This window comes from Sinohyriopsis cumingii, chromosome 11 (assembly GCF_028554795.1).
Source record: "Sinohyriopsis cumingii isolate HCF-2022 chromosome 11, ASM2855479v2, whole genome shotgun sequence".
NCBI classification, from domain to species: Eukaryota; Metazoa; Mollusca; class Bivalvia; order Unionida; family Unionidae; genus Sinohyriopsis; species Sinohyriopsis cumingii.
Genome location: NC_142971.1, coordinates 61,373,179 through 61,400,939, shown reverse-complemented (window position 1 = coordinate 61,400,939; position 27,761 = coordinate 61,373,179). Strand labels below are relative to the sequence as shown.

Sequence of the window (27,761 nt, the reverse complement as noted above, 5' to 3'; positions counted from 1 at the left end):
TGATACACAGCATAAATAACGTGTCTGCGTTTCGTCACTTTCGTGGATTAATCATATACAGGTTGTATACAGTATATAGCTTACTAGCCAAGTCATGGAGGATAGTTTGTGAGGCGACTAGTAAGAACCCCAAAAGGCAAATAAGACAATCTAATATTACTCCATTTTTCATGTAGTGCCCAGTTACAAATTGTTAGTAAAATCGTCGAGTCTGTTCGTACAGCACACGTTGAGGGCAATCTTTACATGAAATTTCTTGAAGACAAAAGTAAGTTTCAATTTCATTTAGTGAAGGATGTTTCTGGTTAAATAGAAAATTACTCACAAATAGAGAACAACAAACACACATTACATTTTTCTTCAAACTATATTTTGCAAGGAATTAATTATTCATTTAAATCTTCAAATAAACTAAAAACATGCTCAGGCACATCTAAATATGTAGGTGTCTGAAAATTGATGCTAGACTCAGGAATCTGCTGACACTTATCTGCCACGCATTTCATTGGTAACGGTTCCGTCTGAGTACTGGCATCCCTAAACAGACTTCTACGATAATTTGCTACCCGTAATTTATCGTCTGCATAATATTCAGCATTCCCTTCTGTGGCTGCTACTTGAGGTGCATCTCGTTGAGCCCTTGTATCTCTTAATGCAAGGATCTGGCTCGGTTCTTTAAACTTCATATTTGATGATTCCATTGGTCCCTCCAATCGGCCCTGTATTGCTCTTGGTTGGTGTCTTGTTTGTGCATCAACATGTACATTGGTAGCTGATGGTGGAAATGTTTCAACAACAGTAGGTCCAAAAGTTTCCAAGTTGCTCATCGTTGCTTTTATACAGTTTAACGGTGATTCCCCACGTGGTCGATCAAAGCCGCCTGCTTCGTGATAACGACTCACACCCAGTCCTGAAATAAGATCAGTTAGACAAAAGCAAAAAACGGTGCTCAGAAGATTGATAGGTACTTTGACCATTATTAGTTTCAATGTATTACGTGATTTCCATGCGTTCGTCTCATGCGGACAGTATGGCAGGATTAGCTTAAATATATATAGTGATTACATGATTCAATTTATTGTGTCATCAAGAACTCGATTCCGCAAAGTTCTTAGATGATTTGCTTCAATAATAATTTATCTCCTCTTATAGACGAATGAGCTTTAGTTTTTAAGATATACATTCGAACAGCTTCTGTTAGATTTGTTATATCGATGACTAAGTCATACCTGTACACATAATTGTCAGCTGACCAACACTTAACTGTACGTCAAATGGGCAGCTGGTTTCATATTTTGATTGTATTCCCATTCCCTATATCATTCACTTCAATTATTCAGCGATAGAAAGACTCAAGAGGTGGGGACAAATATATTTAAATATTATGAAAACGTTTCACTTATTTGCAAATCTTAAACTTTTTACATATGTGCATAATATAAATCTTCTGCACCATCCCTTAAAGCGAAATACCTTTGGCCCATCCTTTCCGGATTCGCAATAAATAAATAATACACTGATGAAAAAGTGGAATACCTGTGATATGATCCAGTTCAGCATCACTGATTTCAGCACTTGCAGCATACTGATTTAACATCTCGGAACTATCCCATAAATCGAGGAAATCATCTGCTGTCCAGTCGCTGACGCCCGCCAAATTTGGGCTGGACTCAGTTTCCTTTAACATAGAAGAGGGTGGATTAGGCGTGTTTGGTAGAATGTGATGTACAGCATCTGCTGAGGTAATTGGAGCCATAGCATCCTTCCCGTATGAAATCACGTCTCTTTCCGAATCGGCGGAAATTCTTCTTATTTCTGAGCCGACGTGAACTGTTCCATAATTAGAAGACTGCTTGTCTGGCAGATGAAAGATTTGATCATGCCATCGCTGAAGTATATTTCGGCTGGATTGACTTAATATTTCATCTGCAAGCGTAGTTGACAATTGTTCACTAGATGGATGTGAATTTGGTCGATCTTGCCTAGAATCACGAAAACATTGTGCTGTCATTTGAATCGACATTCCCCTTGAAGCTACATTACATTCTGGGTTTGGAGGAAAGATTTGTGGACTAAGTCTGTCATTTGCCGTAATAGTCTCGGTACCAGCTAACTGCTCATTATGCACGGCAATTGTAGCCGTAGTGTCGCGTTGGCATGGCATTGCAGATGACATCTGGTATGGAATTGGCTGTTCCATTGTACGTCCAAAAGCATATTCCCTGGATACTGCACAGCGATCATAATCTTGGAGGAATGGAGCGTCATCTTTATTTGCAAAAAGGGAAGAGACATATGTTGTTTCTGGAATGTGAATTACTCTTTCAGGTTCTAAAGATTGAAATTTAAAATCGGGATCGAACGATAGAGGCAGGCTGCATTTGTGAACGCCTATAGGTTGCTGCAGCTGAACTTCTATTGGGGAACTCATTTTCAACTCTGATGAAAGGGACATTTGAGGGTATGTAGGGGAGATCAATTTCTGCCCAGCTGGTAAAATTCTTTTGGCATCTGTTGAAAGAATTCTATTTGTTTCTGTCGGGAAGATTCTCTCTGACGTGGACAAAGATTTATAATCCTGTGAACTCTGAGGTCTTGTGGACAAAGTGCGACCATCTTGTTGACACAGGACGTCATGATTGTAACCTGTTTCTTCGGAGCTAAATCTGCCTGCTCTGCTTTGATCAGGGTCAGTGGGGCTAATTTTTCTTTTCAGTGCTCCAGAATCTGTAAACAGAAATGTTCAAACAATTTAAAGAGAAAACAACAACAAAAAAAAAACGCAAACAAATAAAATCAGTAAATATCGATTACACTCATGACTTACATAGTTTCCTGATTGCCACGAGACCCCATGGTAAGTATCGTTGTGAGCAACTAGCAAATTGTATGCAGCAAATGGGGTAGAATGTTTGGCTGTCGTATTATACATGCTGCTTAAGTTAAAAAAACACATGGGGCCGCTTTTTCTGAAACGAGTACGTTATGCATAATACAGCTTTGCTTAATACTTGTCCAGATTTTAGTATAACTTTACTGTTGTAAATTTTAAATTTGGATTTTTGAAGCATATTGACACTTATGAATTAGGTATTTTGCATTAAGAAAGATAGACATTGATTAGGTGACCAAACTTGTCACTTCCTATGAAAACATCTCTTTTTGAAATCATAATAGTTGGTCTGTAATTTGTAACTTATGCATAAAGGATGTTCGATTACTGGACAGTCATCAGATAGGTATTCGATATTTTCGACTTCTTGTTTACAGCAAGTACATGTAACGTTGTCAACGAAATTATATTTTACCCCAATTTGTTGCAATGATTCTGTGCATGAATTTTACAGTGAAATTCAATTAAGTTTGTACCTTTTGTATACATCATTGCTTAAATTAAAGATTGTTGGACCTAGTTTGATCACTTATCTGGCATCTTAATTGTCTTGAGCGTACCTCAGATTTTCAATAAGGTTTATTTGTTCTACTCTGTACCAAGTGTTTCTCTACAGATTTTAAATTTTTATTTGTTAAGAGTAAACGTTTCGTCTGAATTTATGTTTGTAAGAATGTTTCCCATGTCAATATATTTTTTGTCAAAATAATTGGGAAATATTCAATTAAATTATTACTACGTGTATTTGTCATATGACGTTCCATTTGACCGCCACTGTATATTAGGAATGAATGTTATTAATATCAGTAAAATTTAGAATAGAGTATTCTTCCACTGAAAAGGGCTCAATTTTTCATCTTGCAAAGGAACGGATATCATCATGCCAAATTTATTGCTAATAAATTTACGAATCTCTGCTAATTGTCAGCAGCTGGAGGGGATCAACCGACCTAAGGGGCGCCAGACATGGGTGAAGAAAGTACGTAATACGTAAAAAACATGGAACTGTTGAAACGGCCAACGAACAGTAACATAATCTACATGTGACACATTGTGATGTTTTAATGTACTATAAAGTGTGAATATTTTTATCTGTTGTGAAAAACATAAGGGAGAGGGGACAGGAAAATGGTGGCCAGACCAAGTGAAAAAATGACGCAATTTATTAACATTTTTGCTTTTATTAGCATTTATTGCTTTAATGGTTTAATGAATTTATTACCATTTTTGCTCTAGTGCTTTAATGACCATATTTTGCTTTAATGCTTTAATAAGCATTTATTGCCATAATGGTTTAATGTTTTGTTAGCATTTTTTGCTTTGATGCTTTAATGGGCTTTTTTGCTTTAATGCATTTATTAGCATTTATTGCTTTAATGGTTTGATGCTTTACTTAGCATTTATTGCCTTAATGGTTTAATAGTTTTATTAGCATTTTTGCTTTAATGCTTTAATTAGCATAATTGCTTTAATACTTTAATGCTTTTATTAGCATTTTTAAGAAAGTTCAGGCTTGTCAGCTAACGGTTATAACATTCACTGATAACTGATAATTGTTTCACGCCACCCGTACCCCTCCTACGAAATCCCCGGGGTTGAGGCGAAATATCAGTTATCAGTGAATGTCCGATTAACCTTTGAGTTCGGCTGGAGTATTCACTTAAATAACCTTAAGGTAAACCCGCATCCGGGGCCCGAACCCACGAAGTATGCTAGTAAAGGTTTGGAATTCCAACGATGTTTCCACTACACTACCGCAGATTCGAAAGATATCTTAAAACCTAATGTAAATACCTGCTGTTGACGATAAATCAAAAACGTTTCAGATAATTAATAATTTTCTCGTGCTGCAGAATATTCAGTCGAAAAAAATACGTAGTGTTATTTACAAAAATATAAATAATATATCTAATTTTTTTACTACGAACATTGTCGAGTGGGGAGAAATCCGTATATGTACAGTGATAATGGACCAAATCAGAAATCAATACAACGACAGTCTACAGGTAGAGTTAATCAAGCGAAACAGGTCCGCTATCACAGTAGTCGAGAATGGTTCTAAACAGCCTGTGGCGGTTTTCACAGAGAATATACCAGCATAAAGAGTGTTACTTACAAAAATAAATAATGTGTCTAAGTTCGTACTCTATCTGTAGTCCATAGGTAGAGTTAGTCCAGCGAAACAGGTCTGCTATCACCATATTCGATAATGTTCCTAAAAAGTCTGCGGTTAAAAGGTCTCTACAGAATGTACAATAATCAAATTTACCTGCAAATTCAAGCGAGTTAGCGTATTGAACCACGTGACCTGAATTTGGAAACCCTGCATTTTATAAATAGGATAGGTATTTTACCAGATCAATGTCAAAACTATGAATATGATCTAGATCAGGCAATTTATTGTAATTGGAGAACAAAAATCACGTTACGTTACTGTAATACAGTAAAAACTTTTGTATATCTGCTGACTTAGTGATCTGTAAGTAAATCGTTGTTGTAGTAATGATAATAATAATAATGAGTGATTCTGCGCTTACTATGGAATCTCCTATGGCAACATTAGCTTGACAACTAGATGTAATCAAGAGGTATATTCCAGTACGTGGTTCTGTCAAACAACAACTGAAACACATTGACATGGAGAACATTCGACAATACGAAGGATATATTAAGTTGGAAGTCTTGCTTCCCACGGACTTGTACCATCCCGTTTTACCTTACTATTGCCAAGGAAAACTGATTTTTCCTTTGTGTTGCACCTGTGCCGAAACATGCAACCAGAATCAACCTTGTCATCACACTCAGGAGGAACGAGCATTGACAGGAACGTGGGTCAGCGTAGAACTGTTTAATACTCTGGACCTGGGATACCAATTGTTAGAAGTGTACGAAATTTAACACTTTTCCAAGACAGAAAAGTACACAATGGCGACGAAACTCAGAAAGGCATTTTCGCGGATTACGTGGATGCTTTTATTGTAGCCAACACAGAGCTTCGACTGAGTATCAACGCTTGACAAAGTTTGTCGTTTGAGGGCGGATGACAGCCAGAGTATTCTCGGGCTTGAATTGCTTGCGGTACACTAATGGTGCAGGCTTGCTGCAAAGGATCGATCCCTCCGTGCTCCATGAACAATTCTCGAAATTTTAGACAGCAACGCCGTAAAATGTCCATGTCGGATGGACAATAGTTTAACATTTCTTCCTGAAAGTCGAAGGGTCCGAGGCGTGAGAGTGGTACCAAAAAATATATGTCAGCGTGTTAGGTCCTCGAAAAGCCCTCCAGGAATCTTGCTACATTGTGGACTATGGCAAAAGATGGGTTCTTGGATGCACTTCTCGCGATGAGCCATGCAGAAATTAGGAAAGTGAATGCTAGTCTCGAAACAAATGAAATTCGATTTCTTCTTGTGATCTTCCTTCTCTTCTTGTTTGGAATGATATTTTCGAACGTAGCACTCGTGTTCCCAGTCCACGAGTGACAAATGAGACATTTCTTTCCTGGACAAATGTGTGCCTTTGCATTATTGATACGTATAACTTGACCACAAGTAGGACACACTCTCAGGAGTTGACAAGCACTTTTCTTCTGTGAAAATCGCGTCATGGTAACAGCCTGGTATGATAAACGTTCCCTGACAAGTCGGGCAATGCACTCGTTTGTGTCCTTCGTCAAGACAGGGTTTAGAGACCAAACAACCCTGACATTTTGATCCGCAATGTTTGTGTTGCTCTCGATTATTATTCCCATAGTCACATTTCTCACAGTATTATCCGTATCCGAGGAAAGCGGTGAAACTGGTAATGGTATCAAGATGTTCATGGGCATTAACTGTAGTATGAATTGTAGTATGATAAAAGTCATTCTTTTATCAAATGTAAATACTTTGTATATGAATTGTTTTGTTTTTTTGAAAGCGTGAACTTGTAAATAGGTTCGTTCCATGCCCAAATTTGCATGTATTAAATGGATAGTGCTAAAACCAAGATACAGGCCAGAGAGCCCATGTATGCCCTTGAATAAATGTTTTGTACCCATACAATAGACTTTTCTTTTGGGAGTTTCTATTATATATGTAAAACTTTCTTTGGAACATCTCTGTCTTCTTTTCTGTGTTTCCTCCTTCTTTGTTTGCATTTGTATTTGTTTGTCCATATCAACTTTTGTCCCTATAAATGCATTTCACCTTCTAAATAGTTTTGACCCTATAAACTCCATGACATCACCCATGTTCAATTCCCATTGACACCCAGAAGAAATCATAGATGAGCACACGATAAAACAAAAAAGTATCACAGACGAATCGTCGTCATTGACAATGTCGTACACGAAGTTTCCTCGCTGGTCGCTGAACAAAAACATTAATCGGCACATTTTAATCGAAGTACGTGATACCGCCTATGGTTGGAATCGGCGTGGTTGTTGTGTTCGATGTTGCTGATATCCTCGATAATATCACGAAAAATATCTACATGTACCGGTTAAAAATTGCATGAGCACACAGAAATAACTTACGCTGCGACACATGCGTGCATAAATATATCATCGATACTGTCATCGAGGTTAAACGACGGTGCAATATAAATGAGTTTGATGCAATCATGGATATTTAATAGCTGTATCACAAGAACACCAACACGCCCTTGCCAGCACCACATTTAGAATCCGCCGCATAACCACAACACTGGAACAGATCATCGCTAACACACCGCAGCCGACGACCATCATGATATCAGCAACGTCAAAACGGCCGAAATTCGATATTGGTTTTCCAATTCCAATAAAAGCTCCTAAAGGTCGGTCACTTGAAATCGCACTGGCACAATTACGACTTTATTATAACTGGCAAACTATCAGAGAAAAATAATTTAGTAGATTAGGCGCTAATAATTCTCTTGTATTTTCATGTAAATCCTCAACTGATGAAGCTGGTGGGAAAGCCTGCATCTGGAGTCGTTACCATCTCAACATGATCATATCAAATCGAAAAAATCAATTATGAAATTCAGCGTAGAATTGAATCAATAACAGAAAAAGTTTCAAAGATCGCTACATGAGCCAACGCTGATTACCACCTTTGAAATATCAACGGGTGATTCCATGGAATCCAAGTACGACGTTGACATATAGAAGTGGTCGATCAGAACGTGCTGGGATGGCCTCTGGAAGCGCCGATTTATACAGGACCACCACAACCAGCACGATCTCATTATTTATCAGACAGAAAGCATGAAGAAAAATAAGTTTTGATAATAAAGATGGAATAGTGTCTGTAGATAAACCGAATATAGATACCACGATAAATGGTTAACTTATGGAGATCGTTCTCATGAAGCAATTACATGATGTGAGGGGAAAACATACAATTCCTGGGATTATAGTGAAGCAACATCTTCAGAAACACAATTAATAGAAGAGAAAAAAAATGGATTTATAGCAAATCCCTGGCTGAAAAAAAATGGGGTATGAACATGCGTATGCACAAAAATATCTAAGAAAAATGCTTCAAACGTATATACTAGAATATCCAAACGACGATCTTAAAAAAGAAATAATTAGTAGAACACATGAACATGGTGAAAGCTGATGCAGAATTCTTCCACAATTCTTTGTTAGAAACAGTAATTAAACATGGGGTTGGACTTGCTAAAATGCAGCGGGATCTTCAAGCTATAATTGACTAATATTTTCTAAAGATCTCTGCGGCATGGGGCAAATTAAGAGGCCCTCCAGATACTCTCAGACATGACAACCATCCAACAGGTGGTGGTCGTCATGTATCGCCAGTTATTGCCAACATCACGTCGACAATTTCTTAAATATAGTTTGTGACGCAGTTGACGGTAGCTCTACCACGTTGGGGCAAGCATTAGGTCAGGCTCAGCAGGGATATGTTATTTGCAGCTTCTTTCCAGATGTCTCGCCGTGTCATTTGGTTGTGTCGGTGCCCGTTAATCATGTTTATTTACGACTTCATAATCAATCGCTTCGTTTTCATCTAACCGAGCAAGACATTAATTTATTGGACACACATGGTGAAGACTTGACCGTCAGTTTGTATGTGCGTGACAGGCCATGACAGTAAACTACGTTGAAAAAAATAACAAATAAAAAATAGTTTTAAAATAAAATTTATTGGTCGTTAATTTTGTTTTCTTGTTTGGGTTATTCTCTCATTCTGCCGAAAACTTAAGAGACTCTAATACGATTTGTTGTTGTTTTTTTAGCTGCCTCGCATGTACACTTACAGCCGCTTGAGTTTCATACTGTCGAAACAACTCTGATCGTATTTTTTTTCAATGGCGCTTGCCAATGGAACAAATTTAGTTATGTCAAGTTGTTCGTGTAAATCTGCCAACAACAGTTTATTTTCTCGTTGGAGTAATTTTATAAATCTATACTATGCCGTTAGCTTCTTCACGTCGCTACTGCATTAAAATTATCATTGATTTTTCTAACATCGAGTTGAATCGCGAGACAATTGCTGCAATTGTTCGATCGTAGAGATAATATCGTTAATATTTTCCTGGTTCATTATACAACAAATGTATTTCTTTAATAGAAGATTTTATCTGGACCAATTCGATAACGAGTTGCTGGATCATGTAAATTTATCGTGATGAATCCATGCGGAGTTTTCTGAGCATATGCGAAGAACTCTTTGAACTTAACTACGTCCATATCGCCGAGATACCATGTCTGATGAATATTTCGCAGAGTTCGTGTATCAACCGCGTTAAAAATAACCAAAACATTACAGTTATCTCTAATTACCTTGGGAATCTGAGTGTACCGCTGAGTAACGTAAATTACATCTGTGTTTTTATGTCTACCCCGTGAAAATAGTCTTGCTGCAAATTGCTCTTTTGTCAAGCATGCCATCATCGTAAACCACTAGATTGTTGATATACCCCTTAATATCATCGATGGACGGCGCTTCATCGATGCATGTGATAAATTCAATAACACCGTACTCTGCTGCTGGAGATTCAATTGATTCCTTGAGAACAAAGAGCATCGTTGGTCATCAATGGATGGTGCTACGATATACATATTTCTCCATTTGAGACACCGCGTTATTAGGTTAAGCAACAACTGAGTTTTACCCGACCCAGATGGGCCAATTATAATAGCTCGAATGGAATTTGGTAACACTGGATGATGACTGACCGGTGCTTGCTCACGTTTTGCTGAAAAGTCACGTTGATATTGTACAGATATAATATTATTTATAATCATGAGTTTATATTGTGTTTATGCAAGACAGTCACTGGTACAAACATTCTGCGAGCAACCACGTTGAAAAATAACACGCCAGCAATTACAGGTAAATGTGCAAAATGAGGCACATAAAAACAGTATTCCTGTTGAGAAAAAGGTGGTGATATTGCTAAGGCGCTCGGGAAAATACATGGAACGTCATGGACTATAAATATCTTGGGGAAATATATCTTACAGGATATACTTATTGTAGTTCTGGAACTAACCTTGATATTAGACTTGACGAATAAAAATCGACCTGAACCAGGCGAATATCCAGTAAATGTGATTGATAAAGCGTACATTTTCATGATGTCGCGTGTAAAAATCCAGACCTATGACAACGACATATCGCACATGTCAAACTGATTCAGACGCTGAATTCGATAAAGAAAACATCTGCAAAATCACTCGCGAAATGGTTGATGAGATCGGCAATGAAAAGTAAAATAGCGATGGGAGTTTGCAATTAAACGCCAACAATTATATAAAGGAGTCGATTTATTATAGTCCAATCGGAAACTGGAGAGGTACATCAGCAATTCAAAATACAGCAGGTGTCACACAAGCTGTAGCCACAGACTGGTGTCACTACAGGCCATATGGCAAATTTATCTTCCACGTCCGAAAACGATTCAACATGGACGGTTTGATGTCAGCACACCCAACGAAGTTCATCAGGCATTTATCTGGTATTAGCACATGACGTACACAAGCGGCGCACATGTAAATACGCGTTGACTGTCGTAGATGTGGCAAGGAGATACACGAGGTTGCATCTAAAACAGCAACTGAAGTCGCAGCAGCGTTTGAACGAATTTATCAATGTTGACCTCTGCAATGGCCACAATTGCTACAGGTTGATCCTGGCAAAGAATTTCTCGGTGCAGTAACGACGCTGGTGAATCTGCAACACGTTAAGATTACACGTGGACACACCGCGATACATCACAATCAGGCTATTATTGAACGATTTAATCACACACTTGCACAGCGACTCTTTGGACATCAACATGCCCAAGAATGACTGCACGTTCAGGACATATCTCGTGAATGGGTTGTGACACTACCTCGTGTGGTGGCCGCGTTAAACAACGAGATCACGAGTGGAATTAACATGCAATCTGTAGATGCAATTGCGACACACAAAAAACATACCACGCCAAAAATCAACAGATCCGTTTCCACAACCAGTGATGGGTAGTAAATTAACAGTGAGGTATTTATATGAACCTGGTGAATTGAGGGTAGTATAGCAAGGCCAACTGATCACGTGTAGAAAGTAACTACATATATAATTTTCAGCGTGGTAAGATCTACTGATCCACTAATCTACAGACTAGATTCAACAGCTCATCAACGTGGATTTGTACGTGAACAATTCCAGGTAATTCCTGAAAACACCCAGTTACCACCAGATTGGATACGGCGTCGCAGTCGCTAGCGCACCCCCACCCCCACCCCCGTGCTAAATAAAACACCCTTACAGGTGTCACACGCGTTGAGGAACGAAACGAAGCTCCTCTACGTCTGTTACATTCAAAACACATCACTAGAGACATTTTCACGTGTGTGGCCGAGACTACTATCGATTCTGTTCACGGTAAATTGTCGTACGTTATTAGGAAAATCTTGCCACAACATTAGTGTTTTACAACAGGCGCAGTGATTATTTTGTTGTTGTTTCAACGTCATTACAAATTCCATATCCGGATCAAACTTGCGTAATTATTTTTCATCTCACAATTTTTTCTTCACTGCATTGATGATTCCTGTTGATGTTGTTGTTTGTGAAGCTGTTGGCAGCTCCAACACGTAGACAACCCTGTGTAACTGAAATATGTTTGTTACTCTAGACACAGCCAGATAAACTAAATTTAACCATTCGATGCGATCACTGATAATCTTATATGAGTGTTTTTATGGTATGATATGTGATGGTCTAGAGTAAATGATCATCTTAACTCTGATAATAAAGTTAATAGGATTGAAAACATTCAAGCTATCACATCGAGAAAGAATAACGAGGAAAAACTGGTAAACATAAACAACTCCTCGACCAGTTAAATCAATTAATCTTGATACAGGAAAATAAAGGAATTTTCTTCAGTGTCAGCTGAAGGAAAATATTTTGATATTAATCCTGGAGCCATTCACGACATAGCAAACGGTACCAAAAAAATTCAGTTTCATCGAAGAGGCTCAAACAAAGAATAAAATTTCAGTAAATTGATCAGTAAACAATAACAGATTCAATATATTTTGTCAGTCCTAGCGATCTTGTATTTTTGCGTCATTGTTTCACCCATTTGCTATGTTGTCCATTTTCTTACTAAAACCGAATATTCACATTTTGTAGCACATTTAAAACATCATGATGTGTCACGTATAGTTTACGCTGCTGTTTGTTGGCCATTTCAGCGGTTCTGTGTATTTGTTTACATCATTTATTTCACCCATGTCTGGCGCTCCTTAAAGGAGACTAGAAATCAAAATTTTCCTTTTACGTATGTAATTCTCTACAGATTTTAATTCGACTGCAATGTTTATAAATTAAATATCGTAAGCGGGTAGTGATTATATTGCGTGGAAGATACCACGATTCCGTAAATTGCCGAGAATATAGATACCACGATAAATGGTTAACTTATGGAGATCGTTCTCATGAAGCAATTACATGATGTGAGGGGAAAACATACAATTCCTGGGATTATAGTGAAGCAACATCTTCAGAAACACAATTAATAGAAGAGTAAAAAAATGGATTTATAGCAAATCCCTGGCTGAAAAAAATGGGGTATGAACATGCGTATGCACAAAAATATCTAAGAAAAATGCTTCAAACGTATATACTAGAATATCCAAACGACGATCTTAAAAAAGAAATAATTAGTAGAACACATGAACATGGTGAAAGCTGATGCAGAATTCTTCCACAATTCTTTGTTAGAAACAGTAATTAAACATGGGGTTGGACTTGCTAAAATGCAGCGGGATCTTCAAGCTATAATTGACTAATATTTTCTAAAGATCTCTGCGGCATGGGGCAAATTAAGAGGCCCTCCAGATACTCTCAGACATGACAACCATCCAACAGGTGGTGGTCGTCATGTATCGCCAGTTATTGCCAACATCACGTCGACAATTTCTTAAATATAGTTTGTGACGCAGTTGACGGTAGCTCTACCACGTTGGGGCAAGCATTAGGTCAGGCTCAGCAGGGATATGTTATTTGCAGCTTCTTTCCAGATGTCTCGCCGGGTCATTTGGTTGTGTCGGTGCCCGTTAATCCTGTTTATTTACGACTTCATAATCAATCGCTTCGTTTTCATCTAACCGAGCAAGACATTAATTTATTGGACACACATGGTGAAGACTTGACCGTCAGTTTGTATGTGCTTGACAGGCCATGACAGTAAACTACGTTGAAAAAAATAACAAATAAAAAATAGTTTTAAAATAAAATTTATTGGTCGTTAATTTTGTTTTCTTGTTTGGGTTATTCTCTCATTCTGCCGAAAACTTAAGAGACTCTAATACGATTTGTTGTTGTTTTTTTAGCTGCCTCGCATGTACACTTACAGCCGCTTGAGTTTCATACTGTCGAAACAACTCTGATCGTATTTTTTTTCAATGGCGCTTGCCAATGGAACAAATTTAGTTATGTCAAGTTGTTCGTGTAAATCTGCCAACAACAGTTTATTTTCTCGTTGGAGTAATTTTATAAATCTATACTATGCCGTTAGCTTCTTCACGTCGCTACTGCATTAAAATTATCATTGATTTTTCTAACATCGAGTTGAATCGCGAGACAATTGCTGCAATTGTTCGATCGTAGAGATAATATCGTTAATATTTTCCTGGTTCATTATACAACAAATGTATTTCTTTAATAGAAGATTTTATCTGGACCAATTCGATAACGAGTTGCTGGATCATGTAAATTTATCGTGATGAATCCATGCGGAGTTTTCTGAGCATATGCGAAGAACTCTTTGAACTTAACTACGTCCATGTCGCCGAGATACCATGTCTGATGAATATTTCGCAGAGTTCGTGTATCAACCCCGTTAAAAATAACCAAAACATTACAGTTATCTCTAATTACCTTGGGAATCTGAGTGTACCGCTGAGTAACGTAAATTACATGTGTTTTTATGTCTACCCCGTGAAAATAGTCTTGCTGCAAATTGCTCTTTTGTCAAGCATGCCATCATCGTAAACCACTAGATTGTTGATATACCCCTTAATATCATCGATGGACGGCGCTTCATCGATGCATGTGATAAATTCAATAACACCGTACTCTGCTGCTGGAGATTCAATTGATTCCTTGAGAACAAAGAGCATCGTTGGTCATCAACGGATGGTGCTACGATATACATATTTCTCCATTTGAGACACCGCGTTATTAGGTTAAGCAACAACTGAGTTTTACCCGACCCAGATGGGCCAATTATAATAGCTCGAATGGAATTTGGTAACACTGGATGATGACTGACCGGTGCTTGCTCACGTTTTGCTGAAAAGTCACGTTGATATTGTACAGATATAATATTATTTATAATCATGAGTTTATATTGTGTTTATGCAAGACAGTCACTGGTACAAACATTCTGCGAGCAACCACGTTGAAAAATAACACGCCAAATGTGCAAAATGAGGCACATAAAAACAGTATTCCTGTTGAGAAAAAGGTGGTGATATTGCTAAGGCGCTCGGGAAAATACATGGAACGTCATGGACTATAAATATCTTGGGGAAATATATCTTACAGGATATACTTATTGTAGTTCTGGAACTAACCTTGATATTAGACTTAACGAATAAAAATCGACCTGAACCAGGCGAATATCCAGTAAATGTGATTGATAAAGCGTACATTTTCATGATGTCGCGTGTAAAAATCCAGACCTACGACAACGACATATCGCACATGTCAAACTGATTCAGACGCTGAATTCGATAAAGAAAACATCTGCAAAATCACTCGCGAAATGGTTGATGAGATCGGCAATGAAAAGTAAAATAGCGATGGGAGTTTGCAATTAAACGCCAACAATTATATAAAGGAGTCGATTTATTATAGTCCAATCGGAAACTGGAGAGGTACATCAGCAATTCAAAATACAGCAGGTGTCACACAAGCTGTAGCCACAGACTGGTGTCACTACAGGCCATATGGCAAATTTATCTTCCACGTCCGAAAACGATTCAACATGGACGGTTTGATGTCAGTACACCCAACGAAGTTCATCAGGCATTTATCTGGTATTAGCACATGACGTACACAAGCGGCGCACATGTAAATACGCGTTGACTGTCGTAGATGTGGCAAGGAGATACACGAGGTTGCATCTAAAACAGCAACTGAAGTCGCAGCAGCGTTTGAACGAATTTATCAATGTTGACCTCTGCAATGGCCACAATTGCTACAGGTTGATCCTGGCAAAGAATTTCTCGGTGCAGTAACGACGCTGGTGAATCTGCAACACGTTAAGATTACACGTGGACACACCGCGATACATCACAATCAGGCTATTATTGAACGATTTAATCACACACTTGCACAGCTACTCTTTGGACATCAACATGCCCAAGAATGACTGCACGTTCAGGACATATCTCGTGAATGGGTTGTGACACTACCTTGTGTGGTGGCCGCGTTAAACAACGAGATCACGAGTGGAATTAACATGCAATCTGTAGATGCAATTGCGACACACAAAAAACATACCACGCCAAAAATCAACAGATCCGTTTCCACAACCAGTGATGGGTAGTAAATTAACAGTGAGGTATTTATATGAACCTGGTGAATTGAGGGTAGTATAGCAAGGCCAACTGATCACGTGTAGAAAGTAACTACATATATAATTTTCAGCGTGGTAAGATCTACTGATCCACTAATCTACAGACTAGATTCAACAGCTCATCAACGTGGATTTGTACGTGAACAATTCCAGGTAATTCCTGAAAACACCCAGTTACCACCAGATTGGATACGGCGTCGCAGTCGCTAGCGCACCCCCACCCCCACCCCCGTGCTAAATAAAACACCCTTACAGGTGTCACACGCGTTGAGGAACGAAACGAAGCTCCTCTACGTCTGTTACATTCAAAACACATCACTAGAGACATTTTCACGTGTGTGGCCGAGACTACTATCGATTCTGTTCACGGTAAATTGTCGTACGTTATTAGGAAAATCTTGCCACAACATTAGTGTTTTACAACAGGCGCAGTGATTATTTTGTTGTTGTTTCAACGTCATTACAGATTCCATATCCGGATCAAACTTGCGTAATTATTTTTCATCTCACAATTTTTTCTTCGTTGCATTGATGATTCCTGTTGATGTTGTTGTTTGTGAAGCTGTTGGCAGCTCCAACACGTAGACAACCCTGTGTAACTGAAATATGTTTGTTACTCTAGACACAGCCAGATAAACTAAATTTAACCATTCGATGCGATCACTGACAATCTTATATGAGTGTTTTTATGGTATGATATGTGATGGTCTAGAGTAAATGATCATCTTAACTCTGATAATAAAGTTAATAGGATTGAAAACATTCAAGCTATCACATCGAGAAAGAATAACGAGGAAAAACTGGTAAACATAAACAACTCCTCGACCAGTTAAATCAATTAATCTTGATACAGAAAAATAAAGGAATTTTATTCAGTGTCAGCTGAAGGAAAATATTTTGATATTAATCCTGGAGCCATTCACGACATAGCAAACGGTACCAAAAAAAAATCAGTTTCATCGAAGAGGCTCAAACAAAGAATAAAATTTCAGTAAATTGATCAGTAAACAACAACAGATTCAATATATTTTGTCAGTCCTAGCGATCTTGTATTTTTGCGTCATTTTTTCACCCATTTGCTATGTTGTCCATTTTCTTACTAAAACCGAATATTCACATTTTGTAGCACATTTAAAACATCGTGATGTGTCACGTATAGTTTACGCTGCTGTTTGTCGGCCATTCCAGCGGTTCCGTGTATTTGTTTACATCATTTATTTCACCCATGTCTGGCGCTCGGTTGACCCCCTCCTGCTGCTTTGTCTTCCCTAATTGTAATATATGGATGCCTCCAAACTTTCTTATTAATTGTTTTGTAACCATATTCGGTCATAGTTCTTCTTCTTTTACAATATGGTTTTGAATCCATGTAAAGTTCAAGTATTGAATAAAAGAATGAATATGAACCATGCCTAGACTATTGTGTCAAGATAGGACTATAGGTATATATCTCTTCATGTACTGAATACAAGAATGAATATGAACCATGCCTAGACCACTGTGTCAAGATGGGGCTATAGGTATATATCTCTTCATGTATTGAATACAATAATGAATATGAACCATGCCTAGACCACCGTGTCAAGATGAGACTATAGCTTTATATCTCTTCATGTATGGAATAAAGTATTTAACGTGAACCATGCCTACACCACCGTGTGTAGATGAAGCTATAATTATATCTCTTTTAATCCTTCCGGTTTTACCGCTCCAAATATTTAAAAACATGTTGTGTTCAATGCATATTCTATATATAATGAAGGATTGGGCTGTGCCGAGAATAAATGAATAAATTTAGAGAAAATAATATTATTTTATCAAATTTTTTTTTCTCGATAGGTTACAAATTCTCCTCATCCAACAACCAAACATTTATGTAACTCTTTTAATTACTTTGCATAATTTTATTCTAACATCTCGTCTACATTTAAAATGAACTACATTCCTAAAAGTCTAAAAGAAGAAGTAGACCTAATGATTTCAATGTCTGGGCATATTTTTGTTTCTCACAATTTGTTGCCTTCTATCCAAATGGCATTTGATTTTAATGCATTAGAATGTAATCCAGAGACTGATGCAAATCCCAAATTGCTTCGATGGCTGACGTTAATGACCGAAATTATATAAAAAGACACCTGCCTCCTGACTGAGTTTAACTTTTCTGCCGCTATAAAAGATACCGGTAATATATATTTTATTTATGAGATCAATGGAGAGAATTCCTATTTCTGTAACAAATAGGTATGGGATGAATGGGTCTCCTTAATTACACCCTCTCTCTCTCTAAACGAAAGAACTGAGCAGGTGACAATTGTTAATGACACTGCTTTATGACATGTTGCAAAATACTCTTAAACACTGATAATAAAATCACCAAAATAAAATGATTTCAGAGCATTTTTAAAACGTCCCATTCTAAAGAGTCAAATGCGGTTTCAAAGTCAGTTAATAAGAGAGAACCAGACTGATTTCTTTCATCGAGGTAGTTCATAAACTCATATAAAATGCTTGTGTTTTCGCCAGTAATACTCACGTTCATATAACCTTTCTGATTATCGCTTATAACAGAAGGAAGTATATTTTTAAGCTTATTTTCTGTTGAAACTGATGATATTTTGTGGTCAATATTATGCAATGAACTCGGTCTCCATTTATTTATTAATTCTCTGTCTTTATCTTCTTTTAGAACACAGATGATAATATCCTGGGACTAGAATTCTGACAGAGTTGTGTTTTCTTATCCCAAATTTAGATATCTGTACAAAAATTCATCCAGTCGTTCCACTGAACTTATAAAATTCCACCGTGAATCCATCGGAATCGGAATTGGTTTCATTTTTCATGTTTTTTCAGTGCTAAACTCAGAAATGGTCAGCTTAAGCTGACACGAGTTTCACTAGGTAGATTACGGTATATAGTTTTCATGAAATCTTTTTGCTGATTCAGTATTTCATTTCGATATGTTACCCTCTCCTCATTATGCGAGATTAATTCATTCATTATTTTGTTGCTGTAGTTTACCTTGTCCATGTTTTGAAATTATTTTGAATTGTTTTCATCAAATTCATGCCATGATCCTTTTGATCTTAACGGTACTCGTTCTTTGTTTTTTCAGTATTTCTTCTAATTCGGATTGTTCATTATTGATTTGTGCTACCATGTTAGTATCTTTTCTTTGGCTGAATGATTTGTTTAGATTTAAAATTTCAGTGTCAACTATTTAGGCGTGTTGATTTTCTGGTTTTGTCGTTGCCTGTTAATACTTAGTTGTGTCTGTTCTAATTATTTTTTAGGAATTTCGAAACTGGGCTGACCATTACTTGATAGCTTTTCTTGCACTAAACCATTTTTATTACCGTTATGATGTTGCCCTTCACCTGTATTTAGAAACAGTTTTAATTGTATCAGTGCAAAGTCTTGCGTTGAATTTCCAATAAACATGACCTCTGGGAAAGTGTCAATAATAACAAGGTTAGAGTTTTAGTAGAATGATTTGTTTTTTTTTACACAGAAACATTAGATGAATCTGTGAAATATGAAACAATGTCCATGAAAAACCGGAACTAATCTAATCTGCTTTGCTTTTAAGACAATGCTGTTTCCAAATGAAAAATCTAGCGTCTGGAATGCATTTCTTTTCCAGCACTTTATATCTTTTATGTCCTAAGGATGTATGCTATAGTAAACATCTATTGCTTTGTTGTCCCAAGGATCTATACTATAGTAAACATCTATTGCTTTGTTGTCCCAAGGATCTATACTATAGTAAACATTTATTGCTTTGTTGTCCCAAGGATCTATACTATAGTAAACATCTATTGCTTTGTTGTCCCAAGGATCTATACTATAGTAAACATCTATTGCTTTGTTGTCCCAAAGATCTATACTATAGTAAACATCTATTGCTTTGTTGTCCCAAGGATCTATACTATAGTAAACATCTATTGCTTTGTTGTCCCAAGGATCTATACTATAGTAAACATCTATTGCTTTGTTGTCCCAAGGATCTATACTATAGTAAACATCTATTGCTTTGTTGTCTCAAGGATCTATAATATAGTAAACTTCTATTGCTTTGTTGTCCCAAGGATCTATACTATAGTAAACTTCTATTGGATCTATACTACAGTAAACGTCTATTTATTTGTCGTCTCAAGGATGTATACTGTATGTTCGTTTTGTTTGGTCGCACGTTTGTATACTAATATAGACTAGTTTCTTATTACCTAAAAATAAACAAAGTGGAGGACTATACATTAAAGCTCAAGGTCACGAGAAAAATGGGAAATAAAAAACTCGATATTGCCAAGCAGTTTGACATTTGATACTTACAGCTTCCTGATTCGTTCTCAACTTTTGATTTCTGTGGTAAAAGTTGCTTCAAGACACTCTCGGGTGACTTGAGTTCCTTTTCATCTTCTGTTATAGCCATCTTGTGTTTATTTAGTACAAGTATTATTGGTGCCTGTAAAATGGAAAAGAAAAACATGTATTCAGTTCTTTTGTGAAATCGTTGGCTTAATATGTATGGACATGATTGTGTGCTGACCTGAATCAGTCCATTTATCCCTTGGTATATTCGACCACTTGGTAATAGAGTGCCACGCATTTCCTATTAGATGGATTTTTGCATGACTGTAGTCATACTTTGTACAGCTGTGTATACCGCATCTTCGCTAGCCTAGGTTCCGATCTAGTAGCGCTATCTACACCTTAGCGTATCGAGCAGATATTTCTGTGCTTTGGATCTGTGAATTTCATTCGATGTTACGGCAAGCCACCGCATCCAATCAAAATTAAGTTTTTCAAATTTGAACATTGTTGCTACATGATCGAGACAAGGGTAGCACACAACTTGAAGAAACTGATAAATAAGCAATTTTCTACTACAGGTCCGTGTTTGCACAAATACTTTTCACTTAATAGACCTGTAATGGCTCCCCAGTAGTTCATAGTCATACTTTCGATGTTAAACTTGCAAAGTATCTTCTTAAGTCAACTGCCTCCACTATTTTCGACCGAGGTACATTGGACCACGTTATTGGTTAGTTGGCATTACATACTAAGGGAGGCAACTCACTAAATCCAACAGATGTCGCTAGGACAAAGCACCAACATATGTGCTCGATCCGCCAAGGCATTGGTAGGTTTATCATATCGGAACCTTGGCTAGCGAAGATGTGTATACCGCAGTGTTTCTGAACATAACGCAATACGTACCACATTATACCGCAATTATATTTTTATATTAGGGACCAGCAATTTAATGCTTTGAGACAGGGGCTTGACGCTTTTTTTCCGTCTGTCAATAGCTAGCAAAAAATGTATCGCTGTTTTATCCGTTTACAGTAAAATAACACCATATTAAATCCATTAAAAAATTTGAAAATAATAATTATTGTGAGAAGAAGAAGAAGAAAAAACGCTTAAAAGAATACCGGACTCCATCCCACCCCACCTGAAAATTAAATGGTCATTAATTTATTGAATATAAATTTTCTGTGTGTATGTTAATTGTTGTATAAGTTGTGTAATCTAAAAACTCATACTATAGCTGACACCCTGTGAAAAACACTGTGTTGACATTAGAGGGCATGTTCAAAACATTAGGAAATGTTGATACTTAAGCCTACAAGTTACTAACTACCTTAGACAGGGAAACTTTGAGTGGGATGCCAGATACCCGGGGAAGATATTTATCAGAGAGGGACAGTAAAACAAATTACACACTTACTCAATAAACAAGAATAGATTTTGTAAACTTGAGAATTTACGTAAAATTAAAACAGAAAACAACTACTCTCCTGAAAATCTTAGGCTGATTCTCAGTCTTAGAAAGGAATACATGTACTTAATACATCGATATACGCCAGTCAATTACTAACAATCACATCTTAAACGTTTCCATAAGTTGGATTTGGCCTGAATATCTTTCACAACAGTATATTCGGCCATCACATTGGCATAAGTGACACATGTGATTAAAGGATTATATACATAATAATATTTGTAATATTCAAAATTAATTTGCGGCAAATACACATCTTTGGAATAATAATAATAATAATAATAATAATTTGAATTATTTTGCAATGAAAAGTGAAAACATGATGTGAATATCGATTTGTAACGATTACTCGGGAATCTCCTTACATTCTTCATTAACGGAAATTACTGATGTACCGTTACAGTGAAAAAGTATTATGGTACGTACAACCGGGGAAGAAAAAAAAAAACAATTCAACGGTAAACCGGAATATTGATAAGACAGCGCAATGCTAATACATTGTGTATGTGGAATGACAAGCGTCTGTTAATACTCCTTGCCACGACAAGATAGTATTAAACAGTTTTATCAGTGTAGAGGTAGCCTTATTTTCCCTCTGCATGTTCCTCACTATGTACAGTAGTCGGAATACGGACGATTTAATATTGCCTTACGTGCTGCTTTGGATCAAGCTTAAGCATAGGCGGCTTTCCATTCTATTCCAAACTCTGATTTTGCTCTTTCATTTACAATATAATTTCCAGAGTAATACATGTTTTGGATAAATCTGAGCCGTGATGAAAAACGGTTTTCGTTATGAAAGCAATAATTGCGACCGTCTTATATGTGAAATATCTCCGATTTTGTTATGTGAAGATTCTCTCTGGGATAGAAGATTATACATTGTAGAAGTTTGCATACGCCGCGGAGAAGGGGTTGGTGTACTTTAAGCCGTCGAATTAAACTAGTCTAAGTTTTGCGTGCCAGTCTTTTAATATACTAATTTTTTTACTTATGAAAGTGGGTGGTTTCAAAACGTGAGATTGTCCATTCTGACCTCACTCAGTAGCTGAAAATTGGTAAGTGCTACTTAATCCTGTACTAAAAGATCTTAAAACATTTGGTCAAGATCTAGCCGATATGACTGCGACTGTGTCAATAACATGACTGCGACTGTGTCAATAACATGACTGCGACTGTGTCAGTTACATGACTGCGACTGTTTCAATTACATGACTGCGATTGTGTCAATTACTTCCTGTCTATTTCTGCACTATAGTCTCCGAGCCAGTTATGTCTGTCTTTGTGAAAAGACAGATCTTTGAAACCATCTCAATGCACTCTGTTAGACATATTAACGACCAGGTTATGTATTATGTTCTTTTTAAAACACGAAATCACTCAGCATGCCGTCCAGCTACATCAAATGGGCATCTTCCGCCTTACCGAGTTCACTTGATGTATTCTATCCATTTTGTAGCAATTATTACACTTAATTATACCCTCTTATGCTCACTTGAAGAAGACAAAAACCCACACACCCCTTAGCCTCCCCCCCCCCCGGGCGAAATGTTTTAGCGATCTAACACTGATTGGTCGAAATTTTGCAGTTTATACATTTCATCAATGTTATTAAAATATGACTGACGCTTAAGCAATTATTCTATAAGAGCCTACCTGACTTTTTTCCAAATTTATGCGTTGCACGTTCTCACCGAGCACAGGTTGGGCCAAACTTAATGATTTTTGTAGCTGGGAACGAAAAAATATGTCAGACACCTCTTCTTTACCACTGTCTTTATTTTCTCGAGAGACTGGATTTTCTGGTGATATTCCTCCGCTGTACTGTCCCAGATCAGACAGGTTTTGAGAGTCCTGGTTCATTTCTCTGCTGTACTGTCCCGGATCAGCCAGTTTTTGAGAGTCCTTGGTCACTTCTCGTTCCTGAGACAAACAAGTGATACAAGGATGGACATTCAAACATTGACAAACGTTCATAGATACACGACATATAATATATAGCATTTTAACAGTGATCAGATCAGAAATTGTTCAATTTTTAAAAAACGTTCAATAATAACAGGAGGGTGGAACACTGAAGAGAGGTGTGGGTCTGATAATTATGCTATAACATGACGATGGAACATTAAAGAGAGGTGTGGGCCTGACAGTTATGATAGAACAGGATGGAGGAAGACATTTAGATCATAGTGAACATTTTGCAACTAACATTCGAAAATAGTCGTAGAAAACGTTTAGCGACTAGCGTCGATGTCAGACGTGGGGCTAGTACGCTGCAGCTCTTACTTGGACAACTAAACTTAGGAATCAAGGTTCGTGCTAGCTAAGCGTATGCAATTAAGCAATTGCATTGCATAGCATATGCGGCAAGAAAATATTTCCTTTCTCTAGAAAGTGTGAGTGACTGAATTTTTCGAGGGGCTTTTGGCAAAGCCACATGTTGGTAAATACTGTCACGCACACCGTGCTAAATATAAAGGGGGAGAGGGACGAACATAATCGATCCTGGAAGTGTGGAGCTGGTTCTAGAGTAGAACATAGGATCTGCGATCAGTGTGGTGGCCGTATGAATGGCAGTGTACGTCAGAACCACACAAACAGTAAAGACCTTAACTAAATAGTAATTCTAAGTAGTTTAGTAAGCCTTGTTACATGTAAAGATGGTAATTAAAACAACAACTGCTTGAGGTTTAATTAAAACGAACGGCACATACTAGACGAGCCGCCACCAAAAACATTTATTATTTAAAAACCATTGCAGACATAGCATACACCCATACCAACATCTAGCTGATTTTTTTTCTCAATTAGACCTTATAGCAGGTATAGTATACGGCATGGACGAAGTTGAGCGTGGTCATAGATACAACTCTCCGAGGCCATCACCGACGAAACGTACCGAAGAAGGTAGCGTTGTTAGTGTATGCAACGAGTCAAAATCCATGGGCCGCAGCGACAGGCCACAACCATTGTATCACCGCCAAAAACTCCTTCGCCCCCCCCCCCCCCCGCCACCAAGCCGAACCTCTAAATAACGGAGTTGCCGACAAGAATGCAATAGTTCCGCAGATGAATGTCTGAACAACGGCCATAAAAGACTGTATCGCGCTGGTGCCCACCAGATATATCCTTGAAGCAAACACAAATGACTTTCTCGATGCCACATTCCCCGAAGTGTTGAGAACCCGTGGCAGGGAGATCAGCAACTAAGGCAGGGCTAAGCTCACCCTTGTGACTGCAAAAAAACTAGACAAACCACGTTAGGCCAGCAGGAATCCGTCCAGGTTACAGCCTATTTCCACAGCTCTGCCACGGACGCGTGAGATCTGATGATGTCCCGTTTCTGGTATCCCAAGCCAACGGCGCTGTCTAAGAGTCATTCGAAACATACATGCGTGAGGGTTCTGGCTGGGACTTTTAAGATGAAACCAGAACTCTAGGTCTAGTAATATCACTTGTCCCGCAAGCGAAGCAATATTCCACCACCAAAGTGTTTTCCGACCAGTTCGACACCAGTGTGACAAAATGCTGACAACCGCTGTTTTTAGTGTACCCTTCTGTCCACTCTGCACTCCGTGGATGACATTTTTAACCTGCTAGACAAGTACAGTTAGCTTCCCGGCTAAGGTTTGCGATGTCGGCTAGTTCAAGCTTGAAGATTTGGGATTTGCGGTCAGCATCTTAAGTTGGGGAAACCGTTTCTACCCACAACGCAATAAAGCCATATATCAGCGTTATCCCCAAATAACACAGAGAAGTATATGGCGTTTCCTCTTGGGCAGTTACAGCTTGTAGACGGTAGTTATGAGCACGCTCGTAGTTTTGGAAGAAACACGAGTGGCGAAATATGAGACTATAGTGACCTATGCGTGAAAACGGAGTTTTTTCTGCAGGGGGACGTGTTCGATGCTTTCCATGCCACCTCGATGGCAAGCTATGGATTTAACCCCTCTCAATACTACATCTCTAAATGGATGATCACAGGCGAACAGACTTAGACGCTGATAGACATAAAAAGCATATAGAGCATGAGTCCTCGACAAGATAAGGCGAAAATCCAGCTATACTCTAACCACAACTTCATCAAACCAACGAGCTGGCAACCCAAAAAAGGTAACTGAATTACAGACAATAAAATTCGAGTAAGCCTATCAATGGGGTCTAATCTGTCTCAGTGAGTAGTATCATAATGGATGATGTATGATACCACGATTACCTATCATGGCTCCCTAGTACTCGAACCCCTGACGCGGTATTGACAAGACAAGATCTCGAGCGACGAAGACGCACCAAATGTTTAGAATGACCACGCTAGCCAAGTATATATACTTACCTCTCTATACATATTCGTGTAATCATGTAATCGATTATGCTTGATTAAGGTCTGTATAATTCTTGAAAGGTTTTATTTTTATGGTATTGTAACATGCGCCTTGAAACAAATATAGTCAGACTCAAAAATGGATTCTTCTCCGCACGGGAAATGGAATAAAAAGAAAGCAGCAGGGTTTCAAACCTATTCAATAAGACCCACCTTAACATGCTTAAAGGTTAATCGAATATTCTAGAACACTTCCGTTGGTACATATGTTCCATGGAAACATTCACCTCTACTATGTTCTTTCATGAGATGACGTGAAAATTTAGCAATGCTTATGCGGAGCAGGAAAACAAGCAAATATATATCGCTATCATCTCCATTAAATGGACGTCATCAGTCAGTTGCTAAGTAACGCTGTACAGTGACGTTTCATCAGTACGTATGCTAGGGTTAATGTGGAATGCATACGCCATATGAGGATTTATCAAATGTTTAGATAAGCAGGTGAACTGATTGCAATAGTTTAAATCAGGATTGGTTGGAGTGTTGAGTGGGGTTAAGGCGATGGGATGGGAATGGGATGGAGACTCCAGGCGGGGGTGGGTCTAACGTAACAATCTTAACATGATTTATTTTCATGTCAATAATTAGCGAGTAAAGGTAGACACAAGAATCAAAACTCAAAATTCGTGCAAGTACATCCATTTAGACCAGTACCCTGGAATGAGCGGACTCCTGTCTGCAGATGGCCGCCTGTCTTCCTGGTCACTACCTCCCTTGCCTCAATCGGACACAAATAAGCATGCAACGAGCGCATGAAGCACCTAAAATAAATAAAAGCAAAAATAAATGAATACGAATGGTACTATGGTGTCACAATTCTGTCAAGAGGCCTAAAAGAACTACACAGTCCAGCAGCTAGTAGAAGCAGCTAACTACATTTTTACGCTACACAGGTACCATTTCCCCGAAATTACCTGAGAGGAGAAAGGACTGCGGAGAAACGTAACGAAGCAGAAGAAAAACGGGAAACTTTTGTTTAAAAAGCCCTTCTAAGGGTTACCAATATTGCCTCTTATGCAGGGAACCAGTTTGGCTTGGTATCCCGTTTCGATAAAACTATTACGTATACTAACTTCAATCCACCGCTTCAGAATTCAAACCTTTTATGACCTAACAGTGTCCAAACTTTTTATATGTCGCTCAGACATATTAGTTATTAAACATTTGTAGGGCATCTACAACGTACACTATGTACTAGAATTTTTACGATTGTTACGGCGTAGGAAAATTTTAAACTTGTTTTAATTTGACCCAATTGCACAGGTGGTTAACACATTATTGGTATTTGTATTGTCCATTAGTACAACTAGACTAAATTTGACTAAGTAGGGGCTGGCGTTCTTCAGAGTGCACGACATCCATGGCTAGCTTGCCGAGTTCCATGCCCTCTTGCCTCTCTCGGACATCGTATAACGGCGGAGATGTGGAACAATTTCCACCCGCCTACAGCTAGGTGTCTCGATGTGACGTCATCGTTGCGACCAGTTGCAACGGGCGTTACATTCTTCTTGGGTCGACACTTCTTGGCCCATTCCCACTAATGAAAGCCCTTCATTCAGGTCGTTAGAGACATATAGTCCTACGACCTGACGGCTAAATTAGCAGTGCTTCTTGAGCACATA

General features: G+C 38.1%; 1 protein-coding gene across 1 annotated transcript; it reads right to left on the bottom strand.

Annotated features, from left to right (window-relative positions):
- Nucleotides 1–386: 386 nt before the first annotated feature.
- Nucleotides 387–26,448, bottom strand: LOC149788549 (uncharacterized). Its single transcript, XM_089973527.1, has 5 exons — nucleotides 26,290–26,448; nucleotides 23,412–23,678; nucleotides 20,300–20,432; nucleotides 1,537–2,727; nucleotides 387–910 (listed from the first exon to the last, which is right to left on the bottom strand). The coding sequence occupies exons 2-5, from the start codon at nucleotides 23,616–23,618 to the stop codon at nucleotides 387–389; spliced, it is 2,055 nt and encodes a 684-aa protein (XP_089829653.1). The 5' UTR covers nucleotides 23,619–23,678; nucleotides 26,290–26,448.
- Nucleotides 26,449–27,761: the final 1,313 nt, after the last annotated feature.

Excerpts from the sequence above, each read along its gene's own strand:
- LOC149788549 (XM_089973527.1), bottom strand. The coding sequence starts at position 23,618 with ATGAACCAGGACTCTCAAAACCTGTCTGATCTGGGACAGTACAGCGGA. Across the intron at positions 20,433-23,411 it reads TAAATTTGGAAAAAAGTCAG|GCACCAATAATACTTGTACT; the intron begins GTAGGCTCTTAT and ends TCCATTTTACAG. Across the intron at positions 2,728-20,299 it reads TGAGAACGAATCAGGAAGCT|ATTCTGGAGCACTGAAAAGA; the intron begins GTAAGTATCAAA and ends TTCTGTTTACAG.